The sequence below is a fragment of the Octopus sinensis genome, linkage group LG4, assembly GCF_006345805.1.
Source record: "Octopus sinensis linkage group LG4, ASM634580v1, whole genome shotgun sequence".
Lineage (NCBI taxonomy): Eukaryota > Metazoa > Mollusca > Cephalopoda > Octopoda > Octopodidae > Octopus > Octopus sinensis.
In genome coordinates this window covers 149,614,403-149,634,402 of record NC_043000.1, presented here as the reverse complement: position 1 = coordinate 149,634,402, position 20,000 = coordinate 149,614,403, and the positions used below count along the sequence as shown (strand labels likewise).

The 20,000-nt window shown below is 37.1% G+C and overlaps 1 protein-coding gene across 1 annotated transcript in view; it reads left to right on the top strand.

Moving 5' to 3' along the window:
• The window catches only part of LOC115210944, a 35,101-nt gene that overhangs the window by 9,051 nt on the left and 6,050 nt on the right, over positions 1–20,000 (top strand). The window contains exons 2-3 of the mRNA XM_029779734.2: positions 5,289–5,379; positions 8,163–8,212. Coding sequence (XP_029635594.1) covers positions 5,295–5,379; positions 8,163–8,212 — 135 coding nt within the window. The 5' untranslated portion in view covers positions 5,289–5,294. The remainder of the gene's footprint in view (positions 1–5,288; positions 5,380–8,162; positions 8,213–20,000) is intronic.

Below are 20,000 nucleotides of genomic sequence, written 5' to 3'. Positions count from 1 at the left end.
GATGCAAATAATTGAGTGTGTGTGTGTATATATATATATATATATATATATATATATATATATAATATATATATATATATGAGTATACGAGTACGAAAATAGACGATACAAATTATTGAGTGTATATATATACACTCAATTATTTGTATCGTATATTTTCGTACTCGTACACTCGTGTTGTTGCGCATGACTACGTGATAATAGGAAAATCAGTGTTTTGTTTAAGGTACGGAAAAAACCTATATATATATACATACATATAATGTATGTATACACATACATACATACATACGCACACATACATACATGTATGTGAACAGATACAGAAGTAAACTTGATACGCACGCAAAATAAGGCTCAATCAATACTTCAGTCGTTGAGGGCCTGCCTCTCATGTTTGGTCGCTATAGTGACAGCTATAAGTTCTAAGAGAATTTACTTTTAGAATAAAGAAAATTCACTCATTCGGAAATCTTTATATATAAAAGTGAAGTTGTGTGTCTGTCTCCTACGATTTAGATTCCTAACTACTCCCACATTTTGCGGTGCAGTGTAACCAAAAGCAGGTATCTTATAGTCGTGATTCATATCGAGCCCTTCTGCGTATTAGCGCACGTCTACGATGAGTCTACGATTTAAAAAAAAAATTACCATAATTTTTTCCCATTTTTAATGCATTTTTTTGCTATTATATAAGGGAAGTAACTCCCTAAAAATGCTTATATAGTTATTTCCCTTACAAACCCGAGCAACGCCGGGCGATACTGCTAGTTCAAAATATTCTAAGTTTGATTTCCTGGTAAATAATTTTATAATTATTATAAATCTGAGACCCCTTCGGTTATGACTGACCATGGGATTGCACCTAGAAAGTCATCCTCCTAAGGCACAAGTCCGAGCGATGATGTTTATGGATCCGGCCTCCCCTCTCCGCGCTACCAGTGTTATCCAAGGGAAAGACAACGGCCGATACGGCTTGACACCTGTGACATCGCAGCTCATTTCTACAGCGGAGTGAACTGGAGCAACGTGAAATAAAGTGTCTAGCTAAAGAACACAACACGCAGGATTCGAACTCACAACCCCACGATCGTAAGCTCGACGCTCAAACCACTGAGCCATGCGCCTTCACTTATTATAAATTGTTTTTAATTAATTAAAAATTACAACCTTAATCAAAAATATATTCATTAACAACAATGAAAATTGATTCTCTCATAAAGTTTCAATCGACCAAAACCAAAATTTAATTACACACTGACTAATAAATACTATTTTGTGATTACATTCCTAATTAAAATGAGTAAAATATAACTACTTAATCATCAGTGGAATATCTAAAGCTTATGCCACTTGGAGAAGCTCTTCAGTTTTCCCTCACACCTAGCCCGGGACAATACAGCCTATGCAGGCTTATACAGCACACCAAAAAGTGGGAAGCACTCCGTCTGTTACGACGATGAGGGTTCCGGTTGATCCGAATCAACGGAACAGCCTGCTCGTGAAATTAACGTGTAAGTGACTGAGCACTCCACAGACACGAGTACCCTTAACGTAGTTCTCGGGGATATTCAGCGTGACACAGAGAGTGACAAGGCTGGCCCTTTGAAATACAGGTACAACAGAAACAGGAAGTAAGAGTGAGAGAAAGTTGTGGTGAAAGAGTACAGCAGGGATCACCACCATCCCCTGCCGGAACCTCGTGGAGCTTTAGGTGTTTTCGCTCAATAAACACTCACAACGCCCGGTCTGGGAATCGAAACCGCGATCCTATGACCGCGAGTCCGCTGCCCTAACCACTGGGCCATTGCGCCTCCACGACACCAAAAAGTACCGCCTGCATAAAAGCGTCACCGAGGTGGATCACAGACCCCATGCCTTACCCCTAGCTATGTTACTGATAATCATGACATATGTTATTAGAAAGAATTCAGAACGTTTAACAGCCATAAAAAGGAAAAAAGAAACTATCTTAGAAGATATTTCACCATCAAATGATAGCAATAGCAAGGCTCACCTTGTGGTATAGGCAACCCCTACCAACATTAAGGGTTTTTGCGTTCCGACAGATAATTTTTTTTCGAGAAAAACGGAATAAGTAAGACAACCACGTTTATCTATGAAAATAAGTATTCTATAAAATATTTTTTACTACCCACAAGGGGCCAAACACAGAGGGGACAAACGAGGACAGACAAACGAATTAAGTCGTTTACATCGACTCCAGTGCATAACTGGTACTTAATTTATCGACCCCCGAAAGGATGAAAGGCAAAGTGGATTTGGTAGACGGAAACTGAAAGAAGCCTGTCGTATATATGTATGTATATATATATATGTGTGTATGTGTGTGTGTTTGTGTGTTTGTGTTTGTCCCCCTAGCATTGCTTGACAACCGATGCTGGTGTGTTTACGTCCCCGTCTCTTAGCGGTTCGGCAAAAGAGACCGATAGAATAAGTACTGGGCTTACAAAGAATAAGTCCCGGGGTCGATTTGCTCGACTAAAGTCGGTGCTCCAGCATGGCCGCAGTCAAATGACTGAAACAAGTAAAAGAGTAAAAGAGTAAACGAGTACAAGGTAATGTCTGTATATTCTTCGCGAAATATAAAAGTTGCCCAAATATTTGAAGCGCTAATTTCTACAAACTGTAGAGTTAATCTTGCGTCAGCCAAATTATGTTGATCCCGGTATCTTCTGACATTAGTTGTGTTTTGTTAAAGAAATAGAACGCGGAATAAGAAAAGCGGTTTTAATTTCCAATTAGAAATAACTACAAAAGGTTTGCCTCTGGTTCTGCTGCCTACCACTTCTGCCTTCATCACCCTCCTTACCATCCACTCCTCATCCATCCTCTCCATGTGGCCAAACCATCTCAAAATTCGTCTATCCAATTTAGTTGTTAGTTTTTCTTTCGTTCCTGCTCGCCTTCGCACCTCCTCATTCCTCATTCTGTCCATCCGTGTCACACCAACCATAGCCCTCAGACAACTCATCACAAACACATCCAGTCGCCTTCTTTCCGCCTTTCTCAGCCCCAACGTCTCTGCACCATATAACATCGTCGGCACAATCTCGCTCTTTTCGCTTTCATACTCAACCTTTTCTCTCTCAGCACACCTTTCACAACTCCAAGTATCTTAATCCCCTCCCTCACTCTGTATCCCACTTCCTCAGCCAACCCCATCCGCCGGCACATGTAATCCTAAATACTTAAAAATACTCACCTCCTCTGACATTTCACCATTTATATTCACATCCATCTTACCAGCCCTTCCATCTCTCGAACATCTCATTACCTTACTCTTAGTTACATTCACTTTCAGTTTCCTCCTCTCACACACTCTTCCAAACTCTACCACTAGTCTCCTCAGATGCTCTTTCGAATCCGCCACTAGTGCTGTATCATCGGCAAACAACAACTGACTCACCTAACACTTCTTTCCATTTTCTCCCACCATTTGGGCTCCCCTACCAATGATTCTAGCCACTCTCACCACACCATCCAATAATAAATGAAATAGTCATGGAGACATCATGGAGACAACCCTGTTTTAATCCCACCTTCATATCAACCTTACACACCACTTACTTCATCACTCACGCCCTACTGTCTCTATAAAAACTCTGAACAGCTCTCAACAATCTACTATGATGCTTGAAGTGTAAGTGTGTAACCCAGAAATCTGTGTAGAAATCAATTGTCCCATCAATAGGTAAATAATGTTATTGACACCAGGAGAGGAAGAGGTGACGATTGTGAATCCAATAGCCTATTCACAAGCAATTGTACGTCAGCAGTAAAATGCAGGCAAACTATGACTGCAATTCAATCTTGCGTTGGACTCACATCACTTCCATTATTGATATGCTTAGGAAAAGAGTATAATTGTTACAATTTCTCCTTTTCTCTTTTCTCAAATATCAAAACACTGCTGTCTGTGGGCTGCGTATGACTTCTTATTAATTATGCATTATAAATTTAATATGAGAATACTGTGGCTCACAAGCCATAACACTAAATCTCCCATAAATACTAAAGTTTATATAGATTACTGGAGCTCTACATATATGCTTTATATATTCATATGTCACTTTATTAACTCAGCCATTTGTGACTTACTTCATGCATACGAAACAATTTTTATACTGATAAAGATATCTCAGATTTTATTCACATTTTAAGATTTATCCAGAGTAACAGAGACCTTTAAACCACTGTCCAATGAGATCATACAACTTTTGCCTTCGTATTACAAAGAAACAAATCAGTGTAAATAGTTCTTGCACTGCACTAACTTATGTATAAGCACAACGCAATGATGTTAGCACTCACAATTTCCAATGGCCTCTCATAGCCATCTCACTAGACTTGCTTTCCAGAGCTAGAAAATAGTTCCTCTCAAAACGGATGCTGATCCTCTAAAATGCTCAAGTGCAGTACACATTGAGTACCGGTTTTATATTAGTGACATCCAATATAGATCACACTGATGATGATTTGAAAAGACTAACTCAACATGCTGTACCCACTGGACACACGTACAGTGTTTTACCTCTCCACCTCTTCACCTCCTACCGTAGCAGCCTCCTGTCTGTGTTAGAAGGCTGCTTACACTCTCTATATTACATATCCTTTTATCATTATTCTTAATAAGTCAAACACTTTATCCCACAAAAGCCATGCTAAAGATGCCGCATATTCATTTCTTTCCCTGAGATCAGTTTCTCTTGGAAATTCACTCCCTACTCATGCTTGAATTTGTTGATAATGATTTTATTGTTTTACGGAGATGTACTTGCATAGCGAGTGACTTGATCTGAGATCGTGTGCTGGAACGAAAACAATTGCAGCATGGAAGGTGTTTATAAGCCATTTAAGAAACACACAAAACCGTTAGATTCACTTCAACATTTAAATTTAATTTGTCAAAATATTTTCGTCGCTTTGAGACTGCGACCTGTTCACTGACAAAACTTCGTGCTGCATCTCACGATTTTATTGTTGTTGCTGTTATTGATTTGTTGTTGGTCTTGTTGTTTAAATCCAAGCCACTAGTGATCCAGCGGACCTATTGTTAGACGTGTTCCAGTCATGATCATCCTGCAGTTTTATGTGTAAGACTACATAGTCTTCTACCGTCCTTCCCTTTTAAAGGCGATAGAATACCACTTGAAGATTTGACTCCTATTTCAAGCTAAATAATTAAAAAATAATAATCAATCTTAAATATTATCACGAGTAACTTTCAACATTTTCTCGTTATTTCTTCTTCTTTTTTTTTTTAGATAAAAATGGTCCAAGTTAAGAAGCTGTGTATGACTTTTGTTATAATTATTATAATAATGTTTATTGCAAGACTACCATTAAATTTTCAAAGTGAGTTATTTCATATCCTTTAATATACTTTATAATTTTATGCTTATGTATATTTCTGTTTCATCCTTGTTTTATCTTACAGGATTAGCCGTTTCTGTAAATCCAAGCATCTTATTGTATTATTGTTGATGTTTAGGGAAGTAGTTGTTATCTCCGACTAAAATATTTGAAAGAAACGTGTAAAGTTCACTGACACTGCTACTCCCAAAGTATTAATTACAGAACTGTGATATGATATGATCAGAAACTTTGTGTAGTAGTTGCCAGATCAATCCAGCATTCTTACATTGAAACGTTATCTTGACTAACATAATTTAAGAATTTTGAAATGCATTGTTATCTAATTAACATAGCCTTTAAACATTCATTTGTAGGTGTTGAGTATTGTACATATCACCAACAACACTGCATAGTTAAGGTTGGATCATTCCCAAAGATATTCAGAAAGGAAAAGAATTGGATGCAGACATCCAGTAATATGGTGTGTGTGTGTGTGTGTGTGTGTAGGGGGATGTGCATGTGTGTATGTGTGTATATATATACATATATGTATGCGCGTGTGAGAGTGTATATATATATATATATATATATATATATATATATATATGCATGTATGCTGAATGCCATCCTCTTCTCCTTGTTTGCACCCGCTTCCCCTTTCATTTCATTACAATTGACACTGTCAGTGTAGATATAATGAAAGGTAGGACTGACGAGATTGTTGAGATGCTTGAATAGAGGAATGTCAATGTATGTTGCATTCAAAAAGTAAGGCGGAGGGGAGCTTCAGCCAGGTTCCTCACAGGCAAAAACATTCTGGGAAAGCCACAATGACGGAGTACATGGTGTGCGCATTTTTCTAGCAGAGAAATGGGTAGATAAGGTGACTGCGGTTGACAGAATGAGCAATAAAATACTTAAGCTTAGACTAGTTTTTCAAAGTAGTACAGCAACAATTATTTCTGTTCATGCCTCTCAACCGTGTCTGCCAAATGAACAGAGAGAGCAATTTTATGATATTCTTTTGCAGAGTACCTCAAGGCAAATGACAGTGACCTTATCTTGTGGTTGGTGACTAAAATGAACATGGATAGCATCCTGGTGGTGTACGAGGTGGCCATGAAGTTGGTTCCTGTACTGGGGAGAGAACAAGGCTACTGGAGTTTAGTGATGCAAATAACTTAATGATCTGTAACGCCAATTTCGGGAAGCCAACCAATTGCCTGATGACTAATCGATCTGGTGACCAACCTAGCCAGATTATCTACATTATCACCAGAAAGCGGATTACACGGTTGCTCATAAATGCAAAGGTGTTCCCGGGTGAAGAATGTACCCCTCAACACAGGTCCGTCATTAGCGACTTCAGACCTCAGGCTAGAAGGATTTCAAAGCGCAGACGAGTCTGGAAAAGAAGGGTTTGGAAGCTTAAGGATCCTTTGAATAGTCAGAGATATAGAGACGTCCTAATTGAACATTTGACGAGAAGGGGGAGGAGTTACAGAAATGTAACATAGAACACAACTTGAAATTCCTATGGAACAACTTACTGAGGGCCACAGACCAGATTTGTGGCTCATTGTTGGTGGTAGTATTGAGGTTTTCACTAGGAAATACCACCAGTATTCCTTTTTATTATAAGTAGCTATGGCTTCCACCATTCTGTGGGTTCTTATTTCCTTGTCCTCGGGGTTATCCTTCCGACGGATCTCAATATAAAGTGTCCTAGCTACAACATCATGTCTCATAAGTAGACATTTTCAGACAACTGCTTACGATGTGGGTGATATCTTCGGTGTTAACTCCACAAAGTCTGCATCGGTTGACACATTTTACTGCTTTCCTGCATCTCTGCCCCATGTATGTATGTATGTATGTATGTATGTATGTATGTATGTATGTATGTATGTATGTATGTATGTATGTATGTATGTGTGTATGTATGTTAGTTAGTTAGTTAGTTAATTTGGCTCAAAAGCAAATAGCAAGGCTATGTAGGGGGACATGGAGTTAAGTACAGGGTGGTGTTCATGTAAAGAGTTCAGGCCACTTGAGGTCAAGGGAGACTTTGAACAAAGCGGTCGTCGGCATCTTCACCATCTCGTCTGGCAGCTTGTTTCACGGATCCGCAACCCGGACGGAGAAAGCTCCTCTCCTTCGATTGAGACGAAATCGTCGCAGGTAGAGCTTTTCGGGGTGACCCCGCAGCCGACGCTCTGGAGCAGGAGTGAAGAACAGCTCTTTCGAGAGGTTACACTTTCCGCTTATGATGTTGTGAGCGAGAATGAGATCACCACGGCGGCGGCGTTTTTCTAGAGAATAAAGGTCGAGCGTCCTCAGCCTTTCTTCATAGGACACATTTTTGAGACCATGAACCATGCGGGTAGCCAGCTTCTGGACTCTTTCGAGATGCTGTATGTATGTGCATTCTATATATCAAGCCCAAGTGTATTTGTCTACATCACTGTCTCCATATCGGCTCACCCGGATTTCTCTCATAGCCACTCTTTACGCCGCAGGCTCAGTCCTCGATAAAGGCTTCGGAATGTAAGTTCAAATCGTTTGAGCATCATTTAAGCATTACAACGTGTTTTCTATACTGAACATCTTTGGATCTTATCTGATGACTCTATATATACATATAGGAGTACAAATCTACTATACAGAAACTGATGTGAAATTATCTGTAATTATAATGTAAATTCTTTTTTAAAATTTAAATATTTCAGTACAGCGTCAATATTAAATGTTTTACTTCAATAACTATTTTAATATGATTCCAGGTACTGTAACACGTTCGCAATTAATAAAAAATAAATTCAATGGAACCAAGGTAAGGTTTTCTCAGATTTTTTCTCAACATATCTAAGTAGAAAATAAGCTAGATTATACATAACATTTTTAAGTACATATTATTTGCAATGATAATGACGACGACGACAACGACCAACGACGATAACGATGTCATTGTCGTGATGATGATATTTAACAGATGAATTACGCACATGATTTACGAGAGAATATAATGAATCTTTATATATAAAAGAGAGGTTGTGTGCTGTCTGTCTCCTACGATTTATATTCCTAACTACTCCCACATTTTGCGGTGCAGTGTAACCAAAACCGGGTATCTTATAGTCGTGATTCATATCGAGCTCTTCTGGGTATTAGCGCGCGTCTACGATGAGTCTACGATTTAAAAAAAAATTTACCATCATTTTTTTCCATTTTAATGCATTTTTTGCTATTATATAAGGGAAGTAACTCTCTAAAAATGTCTACGATGAGTCAACGATTTAAAAAAAATTTACCATCATTTTTTTCCATTTTAATGCATTTTTTTGCTATTATATAAGGGAAGTAACTCTCTAAAAATGTCTACGATGAGTCAACGATTTAAAAAAATTTACCATATTTTTTTTCCATTTTTAATGCATTTTTTGCTATTTTTTGGCTATAACTCTCTAAAAATGCTTATATAGTTATTTCCCTTACAAACCCGAGCAACGCCGGGCGATACTGCTAGTTATATATAAAGTTAGAATTTGGTTGGACCTATGTTATCAACACTGAAAAAGATCAAAAGCAAAGTCCTAATTCAGTGGTTCCCAAAGTGGGCGGTATTGCTCTCTAGGGCAGTGGAAAGATCCAAGGTGGAGGGGTGGCTGAAGAAGTAGAGGGCGTTGAAGAAGTATGTGACGATAACAGAGTGGCCAAAAGGGGGTGATCAATAGCAATGCCTGCCTCTATGTTTGAATGGTGTCTAAAAATCCATCTGAAAAATGTTCCAACAGAACTAACTTCAACGAATAACAAAGAACAAAAATAAGTTTATCGAACTCCAAAAGTTTACTTGCAAAGCTGGTCATAAAATTCTCAAAAGAATTCCCTACAAAGACGAAAACATGACACTGAAGAAAAGCAATGTCAACAACAACAACAACAATAATGATGATAATAACAACAGCAACGACAAAATGAAAAGAAGATATACATAGGCGCAGGAGGGGCTGTGTGGTAAGTAGCTTGCTTACCAACCACATGGTTCCGGGTTCAGTCCCACTGCGTGGCATCTTGGGCAAGTGTCTTCTACTATAGCCTCGGGCCGATCAAGGCCTTGTGAGTGGATTTGGTAGGCGGAAACTGAAAGAAGCCTGTCGTATATATGTATATATATATATATGTGTGTCTGCATGTATGTTTGTGTGTCTGTGTTTGTCGCCCTAGCATTGCTTGACAACCGATGCTGGTGTGTTTACGTCCCCGTCACTTAGCGGTTCGGCAAAAGGGAACGATAGAATAAGTACTGGGCTTACAAAGAATAAGTCCCGGGGTTGATTTCCTCGACTAAAGGCGGTGCTCCAGCATGGCCGCAGTCAAATGACTGAAACAAGTAAAAAAAAAAAAATATATATATATATTTTTCATTCTGCGGCCATGCTGCGGCACCACCATGAAGGGCTTTAGTCGAACAATTCGACCATACGGCTTATTTTTCAAAGCTTATTCGCCTGTTTTGCTGAACCGCTCAGTTACTGGAACGTAAGCACAGCAATACTGATTGCCAAGCGGTGGTGGGAGTCAAACATAACCGCATAAACATGTATGTGTGTGTGTGTGTGTGTATTAAGGCTACCATTGGTTTTATGTTAAGAAAAATATCTTAATATCATAACAAGTTGTCAAGCACGATCATAAAAACACAAACTCTGGTTGAATTCAAGAGACTCTCTTAAAAGCATCAATAAATCAAGGGGCGCTACTCTTGGATGACATATTTTGAGTGGTTATCTCCCTTGGGTTTGACTTTTGGGCAAACAGTCATGCTGGATGGTAAATTTGTTTGCATTATCTTATATTATATTCTAGGTGTGTATGTTTGTGCGCTGAGGTAGCTTGTTATGGGATATATTTATTCTGTGAGTGGAGTTCGTGTGTTACGTATATTCAAATTTCGCATTCAGGAAAGGAGCTATCCTGGTGGAATTAGCGGCGCTGGTAGTGGTTCCTCTTTGAAATGTTTAAGTGTGAAATATTGCTTGTGTATGGAAGAAGACAAGATTTCATCCACAATATTTAGGATGTTATCTGTTGACTATGATATTTAATTTTTCAATGATACAGAGATCATATTTGGTATTCCATCCTTTGTATTCTCTAGCTTTAGCAATGATGTTCCACTTTATCTGGGAATTACTTATTTTACCTTCTTTCAATGTTCATATCATACAGGGTAGGGATGTTGCGGAGATTTTCTTTTCGTTCATGAATGACGTCGGGTGTTGTGTATACCTTTCCTTGAACAAGTTGCCCGTCATTCCGTCTTTGCTACTCCCTTGGGATCCGTGATTTTGGCCTTGTACACAAGTTCTTTTCCGAGACAGTTGTTGTTTAGAGGGCAGCGGTTTGGAGATCTGCAGTTACATTGTCTTTCGGGGGTGTTTCTGGTGTATTCATTTTTGTTATGGTTGAGTATTATTGACCCTGTATATTCTCTTTATTTAATCTTTGTTGTATAGAGATTGTTTCCTGGCACTGGTAGATGGAGAAAACCTTGAAGTTTGTTTGGAAATTCCCCGCATATTTCTTTATATGTTCGCTCAATGCTATGTTGGCCTTATATCTTGGGAAATGAATCTGTTCCTTATGCAGTGTCGTTCTCTGTTTAAGTGACATGACATCCTTATTGGCCTATATAGTTGTGCTCACTTATGTATGTACACACACACACACACACACACACACACACAAACTGATGTACGCACGTGTGTGTGTACGTACGTATACATGTACCAAATCCCTGGTACTAGACGCGAGTCTCCAGTTAAGCTGCTTTGCATACCACTTACTATTGACCACCTTTGATGGCAATGTCAAGTACCCGCGCGTGTGTGTATACGTTTATGTATTTTTTTGCAAGATTCCTTATGTGCGTTATATTTCGATATTGTTATATTTTGGGAGTGTAATTGTTTTTCTTTGTCCTTATAAACGCTTGCACTACGTATTCGTTCTTCACTTCAGCTTTATTATTGTTCTTATCTTTGTCTTAGATCTTTCGTCACACATCCTGTAACCTCTTCAGCGACTCTCCATCCTACGTGTGTCCCCACTGTGTTCTTTTTAGTCTATTCTGTGTCTCCCCCCCCCCCCGTTCTGTTTAGTCCACAGAAAGACAGAATAGACTAAACAGAACTGGAGGAAGCACGTAGAATGGAGAGTCGCTGAAGAGGTCATAGGAGGTGGAGCGAATGATTTAAGACAAAAGACTCAAAAATAAGAACAATAGTATGAAATGAAGAATGAATATATAATGCGTGTGTTTAGTTGGCAAAAAAATGATACTCCAAAATATAACAACGTGTGTGTGTGTATACAGACAGAGAGAGAGAGAGAGAGAGAGAGAGAGAGAAAGAGAGAGAAAAGAGACGGCGAGAGAAAGAGAGATGGAGAGAGAGAGAGAGAGAGAGAGAGAGAGAGAGAGAGAGAGAGAGAGAGAGATTGATTACTTTCACTAAAGAAATAATTTTTTTTTTAATAAAAGCAATTTTGACTTCCATGAATGAAATTCTTCGTATTTTCTATAATTTGGTATTCTGACTTTTGTTCTAATTTTCTATAATTTGGTATTCTGACTTTTGTTCTAATTTATTTAACCCCATTTTATGAATGTAATATTAATCTTTGTTGGTACATTTGTTTTAATAATAGGCCTGTCAAAACAGACTCCTACATTGATTAAAATAACAGTTAGGTTCTATTCTGTTTGGTTGCCGCTTTTCAATTTCTTCAATTGATTTCATATTTGGTGCATTGAAGTAACTTTGTATGATAATTATTCGTTTCTACTCTAGGTACAACGCCCGAAATTTTGAGGGAAGGGGCCAGTCGATTAGATCGACCCTAGTACGCAACTGGTACTTAATTTATCGAGCCCGAAAAGAAAAAAGGCGAAGTCAACCTCGGCAGAATTTGAAATCAGAACGTAAGACAGACGAAATAGTGCTAAGCATTTCGCCGGGCGTGTTAACGTTTCTTATTTCTTTATTGCCCACAAGGGGCTAAACACAGAGGGGATAAACAAGGACAGACAAACGGATTAAGTCGATTACATCGACCCCTGTGCGTAACTGGCACATAATTTATCGACCCCGAAAGAATGAAAAGCAAAGTTGATCTCGGCGGAATTTGAACTCAGAATGTAGCGGCAGACGAAATACCTATTTCTTTACTACCCACAAGAGGCTAAACACAGAGAGAACAAACAAGGACAGACAAACGGATTAAGTCGATTACATCGACTCCAGTGCGTAACTGGTACTTAATTTATCGACCCCGAAAGGATGAAAGGCAAAGTCGACCTGGGCGGAATTTGAACTCAGAACGTAACGGGGGACGAAATACGGCTACACATTTCGCCCGGCGTGCTAACGAGTCTGCCAGCCCGCCGCCTTGTTTACAGTTTGATATTAGAACACGTGCAGCTAACAACAGGCATATCAAAACAATTGACCAACTCAGAAATTTAAAGCGCACTCAGAATATTTCCTCTCTATTATTCATATTGAGTGTGCTTTAATTTCCGACTTATGGACAACTAACTGATTAGTTATATATCACCTTTGATACGGGGAGTATCGCAATAGGCAACTATATAGCTTGTATTTTTATAGATGCATTTTTAGCTGTGCTACTCTTAAACACTCGTGAAAAGCAAGTCCAAAGGATATCTGTATAGTTTCAGCTCAGTTCAACTCATGCTCTTCTTCGATGGAGTCATCCCAAGTTAGAGGTTCCAGCAGTGTCACCGTCCATAGTGCCGACCAGGTCTACCAGTGCCTTCCATTTCAAGTGGTCCCATGCCTGTCCCTTGACTTTAATTCTCAGATCTTTTTTAATCGCGTCCAGCAATATTTGGTGAAACTTATAACATTCTGACTAGTTATATGCCATTACGAGTAATATATTATTTGATGATATAAAAATATATCTACTATAGCACTTACTTTGAGTGAGCTTTTATTTCTGACTTAAGGACAACTAGCTGATTTTATATATATATATATATACATGTGTATGTGTGTATGTGTATGTACACAAATATATTTAACATAATCATAGGCGCGGGAGTGGCTGTGTGGTAAGTAGCTTGCTAACCAACCACATGGTTCCGGGTTCAGTCCCACTGCGTGGCATCTTGGGCAAGTGTCTTCTGCTATAGCCCCGGGCCGACCAATGCCTTGACGGAAACTGAAAGAAGCCTGTCATATATCTCTCTCTATATATAAACGGCAGTTTGTCTGTGCGTGTTTCTGTGTGTCTGTTTTCTTGTACCCTCACCCTGACCACGGCTTTCAACCGATTCTGATGAAACTTGACACACACATAGCCCAATGTCATAATTCAAAACTAACGCAGCGAAAATTTTGAAAAGTTCCCCCAGTTCTGAAAAAAATCGATAAATTCGACATGGGGTCGAGAATCAGAAACACAAATTGCAAACTGTCTAGGGGACGCAACTCCACCTTTTTAACTAAAAAAAAATTTACCATCATTTTTTTCCATCTTTTTGCTGTTTTTTGGCTATAACTCTCTAAAAATGCTTTATAGTTATTTACCATACAAACCTGAGCAACGCCGGGCGATACTGCTAGTGTATATATATGTATATATATGTATATATATATATGTATGTGTGTGTGTTTGTGTGTCTGTGTTTGTCCCCCTAGCATTGCTTGACAACCGATGCTGGTGTGTTTACGTCCCCGTCACTTAGCGGTTCGGCAAAAGGGTCCGATAGAATAAGTACTGGGCTTACAAAGAATAAGTCCCGGGGTTGATTTCCTCGACTAAAGGCGGTGCTCCAGCATGGCCGCAGTCAAATGACTGAAACAAGTAAAAGAGTAAAGAGTATATACACTCTGATGCAGGAAGCCCTTTTACTGCAGAAACTAAAATGTAAAAAGTAAAATGGTAGAATAGCTGTTCTCCATAGACCTTAAATGATAAGGCTGGAAAGATATCAAGTCAGTCAGGAATAGACGGAATTTTCCAATTTTTCAAGTTATATTTTTACATACGCATGCGATCACTGATAATTTCTGACCTGGAGTTCATTAGAGAGTTAGGAATCTTAGATCTGAATAGGATCTGCACTCTTTCAGTCAAACAAAGTCTACACTTATTCGGTTCATTCATATAAGGATTGAATTTCTCAGTTACTTTCAATTTAATCACATATAGTGTTTCGTTATATTTCAAAGTCCATATGTGTCGAGCCAACTTAGTAGCCTAACACTTGCCCCTATGTCAGAAGAAGGTTGTGATTGGCATAACGATTTTTAAATTCACTTTCGCATAATCCAATGTAGGTTTTCTTATCAGTTGTATTATTTAAGGTTGTAGTAACTTCTGCCTCATATATTATCCTGTCCACTTGGTTAAGCGATGTATGACTAAATCTATCATATATAATTGTGCTTCCGTTTTTCGTTTTCTGTTGTTTACTTCCCGTTGTTTACTATATGCTGCCTTCTCAATTTTTTGGCGTTTCTTCTATTATTCAATGTTTGTAGCTCGTTATGATATGTGGTTTGCGCTTGAAGAATATGTTTAAGTTTTCTCAACATATGAAACTATTGGTAGCGCTTTAATGAATGTATTGTCACCTTTAAATAAATAATATTTATCTCTCACCAGAGTACTTTTTTGTTGAATTTTCTATCACCGAACAGTATATTATTATATAATATATATATATATATATATATATATATATATATATATATATATATATATATATATATTATATATATTACAAATCAATAAATGGTGGGTTTGTGTTGACCGCACGTGGAGAAATGATAGGCAAAGAAAAATTATAAAAAGGCAGAACCTTAAATTATAAAATCAAAGGTAAACTTTAATGAAAACGGATGTATGGAAAATTTTAAAAAATTAAAAAAAAAATGTATATATATTAAATCAAATCGATTTTCGTCGCAATGCGACTTTTCAAGAATTGTAAGGTGAAAAGAAATTTTTTTTTATAATTGAGGAGGAGGAAAAAAATTACATTATTTTTTGCAAAACACTAATAAACATATACAAAAATTAAAAAATAGGTACACCGATACATTGTAAAGTCTTTGTGTATCTCGAGTTCAATGATAGTTCTTGGAAAAATTACCTTGGAGGATTAAGATCCATGTGATTAACTCCATGTGGTGTTTAATTTAGGATGTTTGTTAAATGAATGTCAAAACAGGAAATGGGGTAGGAGTTATCCAGTTCCTGTGAGTAAGGGGAGACGACTCTGTGGATTTTATGCTCTTCAATTGGGATTATTCGATTTTTTGTAAGATAGGATGTTAATAAACCTTAAATTATAAAATTATCATTTTAGCTTCATTTGCATTATCTTTTTTTTTATATAATTGTTTGCTAACTTAACATTTAGATTTTAACACTTTATTTATATTGTTTTCTAATCATATAAATTTACATAAACCAATTTATAATTTCATTTCAGATTGTTATGTCATATATAATAATAATAATAATAATAATAATAATAATAATAATAATAATAATAATAATAATAATAAATAAAGAATATAATTTTTAGCTTGAAGTGATAACTGCATGATATCCTTATATATTTGTATTAGTCCATCCATGAAGAATGAGGTAGAAAAAAGAAGTATGCTTATCGTGGAGTTTGCATATTAAGATACGTTTGAATTTTTCAATAAAAAGATTTTCCTTGTTAATTCTTTCTTGTGTAGTGATTCCGTCTTTACATTGGTAGAAGGGGAGAATATGTAAAATTTGGGATTTTTGTCTTTAGCGCACGAGTCTATGTGACTACTTAGTGGAATTTGATGGTATTCTGGGAGATTTATTTGTTCTTTATGGACCGCTACTCTTCTACGTAAAGGGAGGCTCGTTTGTCCAACATAATTATGTTGGCAACCGGCGCATGTGCGAACGTAGATAAGGTTCTCGGAGGAACAGGAGAAGTTGGTCTTGATTTTAAACTTTGTTCCTTGTTTGAAGCTAAATTCAGAGCCTTCAAGTAGGAAGGGGCAGGTGCCACAGTTTGGGTGTGCACATTTTTAACTGATGGGGTGGATGTGGTGTGTGAAGTTTGGCATTTGTCCATTGCACCAGCTGCACCAGTCCTTGCGAACCTCATAATGGGCTTCTTCGAACTATCATTCTATGAGATATCACGCCAGAAATTTGGACACGTTTTCCACATTTACCTAATGGAAAACTGGAAAAGGTATTTGGATGATTGTTTCATCATATGGGAAGAATCTTATGAAAAGCTTCTGGAATTCAAAACCATACTGATCAACATACATCGCAACATCCAATTCACTATGGAATTCAGCAAACATCATCTCCCTTTCCTTGATCTCCTAATTATAAAAACACCTAAGAACCAAATCATAACAGACATCTACCACAAACCTACAGACTCACAACAATACCTCCTCTTTAGCTCATGCCACCCAAAACACACCAAGATAAATATCCCTTTCAACTTAGCTAAAAGGGTATGCACCATTGTTTCGGATCCCAAAACTCGAGAAATACGCCTTGAAGACCTCAAAAAACCCCACTATTACAACGCCAATATCCCTCCACCCTTATAGAGTATGGAATAAAAGGTGCCAAAGAACGAGACAACATTACACTGAAAACCACCCAACCCAACAACACACACAACCCCAAAATACTTCCATACATTTCCACCCACAACCCCCAAAATATCGAAGCATATACCACAATCATACAAAACCTCACTCTACTGTCAACAGACCCAAAAATGAATAACATTATCAATACACACAAAATCCTCAAATGTAAAAGGCAACATAAATCTTTGAAAAAATTCTTGACAAATGCCAAACTTCACACGCCACATCTACCCCCATCAGTTAAAAAATGTGCACACCCAAACTGTGGCACCTGCCCCTTCCTACTTGAAGGCTCTGAATTTAGCTTCAAACAAGGAACAAAGTTTAAAATCAAGACCAACTTCTCCTGTTCCTCCGAGAACCTTATCTACGTTCGCACATGCGCCGGTTGCCAACATAATTATGTTGGACAAACGAGCCTCCCTTTACGTAAAAGAGTAGCGGTCCATAAAGAACAAATAAATCTCCCAGAATACCATCAAATTCCACTAAGTAGTCACATAGACTCGTGCGCTAAAGACAAAAATCCCAAATTTTACATATTCTCCCCTTCTACCAATGTAAAGACGGAATCACTACACAAGAAAGAATTAACAAGGAAAATCTTTTTATTGAAAAATTCAAACGTATCTTAATATGCAAACTCCACGATAAGCATACTTCTTTTTTCTACTACTCATTCTTCATGGATGGACTAATACAAATATATAAGGATATCATGCAGTTATCACTTCAAGCTAAAAATTATATTCTTTATTTATTATTATTATTATTATTATTATTATATATTATTATTATTATTATTATTATATTATTATTATTATTATATGACATAACAATCTGAAATGAAATTATAAATTGGTTTATGTAAATTTATATGATTAGAAAACAATATAAATAAAGTGTTAAAATCTAATGTTAAGTTAGCAAACAATTATATAAAAAAAAAGATAATGCAAATGAAGCTAAAATGATAATTTTATAATTTAAGGTTTATTAACATCCTATCTTACAAAAAATCGAATAATCCCAATTGAAGAGCATAAAATCTACAGAGTCGTCTCCCCTTACTCACAGGAACTGGATAACTCCTACCCCATTTCCTGTTTTGACATTCATTTAACAAACATCCTAAATTAAACACCACATGGAGTTAATCACATGGATCTTAATCCTCCAAGGTAATTTTTCCAAGAACTATCATTGAACTCGAGATACACAAAGACTTTACAATGTATCGGTGTACCTATTTTTTAATTTTTGTATATGTTTATTATTTTTTTACAAAAAACAATGTAATTTTTCCCCCTCCTCAATTATAAAGAAATTTTCCTTTCACCTTACAATTCTTGAAAAGTCACATTGCGACGAAAACCGATTTGAATTAATATATATATTTTTTTTTAATTTACCATACACCCATTTTCATTAAAATTTACCTTTAATTTAGCATTCTGCCTTTTATAATTTTTCCTTGCCTATATATATATATATAAAATTAATAAATAAAATAAGACATATGCATATATACATACATATATGTACATACCTACCTCTACATGTATATATACATGCATATATGGGTACAGGACACCAAAAAAAGACGTCGAACACAATGAGAAACGAAAACATAAACACAAAACCAAGGAAATGGACATTTTTCTTAAACAACGAAAAAATAGAGTAAAGGACATACAAAACAAGGAAAATTCCCATTCTTCAGTCGCCTTTGTTTCATCTACTCCGCGTTTCGAAGGTCAAGGCGAGAAACGACTTTAATGAAACATACCTTCCCGCGAAAAGCAAATTAAATAAAATTTTAGAAATTTTTTTGCGGAGGGATAAAAATGGTAACAAAAACAGGACAGTAACGACAGTACAAAATATAAACAGTAAAAGACAGGACAAGGAGAGTAACAGTAACACAGACAAGAAGGGCTGTTAAGCCGAACGAGATAAAATATTACGAACGCTATTTTTGAGAACGGCGAAGGAGCCACAGAAAATGCCGTCTACACTTGAAGGAAGCCAGGTCAGAAAGACAGTAGCAGAGCTCTCGTCGCGGGTCAACGATGGGAGGGAAGAGGAGGAGCAAGAGAAAGGGAGAGAAAAAAGGGAATGGTTGTAGAGAAAACCAGAAAGAATGAAGAATGAGAGAGAGAGAGGGAGGGAGAGACAGTAAGGTAGAAGAAAAGGAAACCCGAAAGAATGAAGGCTGAGAAAGGGAGGGGGACAGAAAAGTTAAGAGTGCGCATCATTATTAATATTAAGAACAATCTTACTTAGAAATGGATACGTGCGTTCCGTCATATAATAAATTAATAAATAAAATAAAACATATGTATATATTGATACATATATGTACGTACCTACCTCTACATGTATATATACATGCATATATGGGTACAGGACACCAAAAAAAAACGACGAACACAATGAGAAACGAAAACATAAACACAAAACCAAGGTAATGGACATTTTTTTTAAACAACGAAACAATAGAGTAAAGGACATACAATACAAGGAAAATTCCCCTTCTACAGTCACCTTTGTTTCATCTACTCCGTGTTTCGAAGGTCAAGGCGAGATATGACTTTAATGAAACATTCCTTCCCGCGAAAAGCAAATTAAATAAAATTTGAGATTTTTTGCGGAGGGGTAAAAATGGTAACAAAAGGGCAGTAACGACAGTACAAAATATAAACAGTATATATATATATGGAAAATAAAAGACGGAAGATGGAAGATACGAGAATTTTTATAAATCACTACAATTGTTTCGACACATCTAGCATAAGTCTCTCGCGGGTGGTATACTTGACAACTGGTTCAGGAGTATTCGACGGTGCAGATGTGTCCATTCGGGTCATAAGTAGATATAACTCGTTAAAATAACATTTCCGCAATGTATCT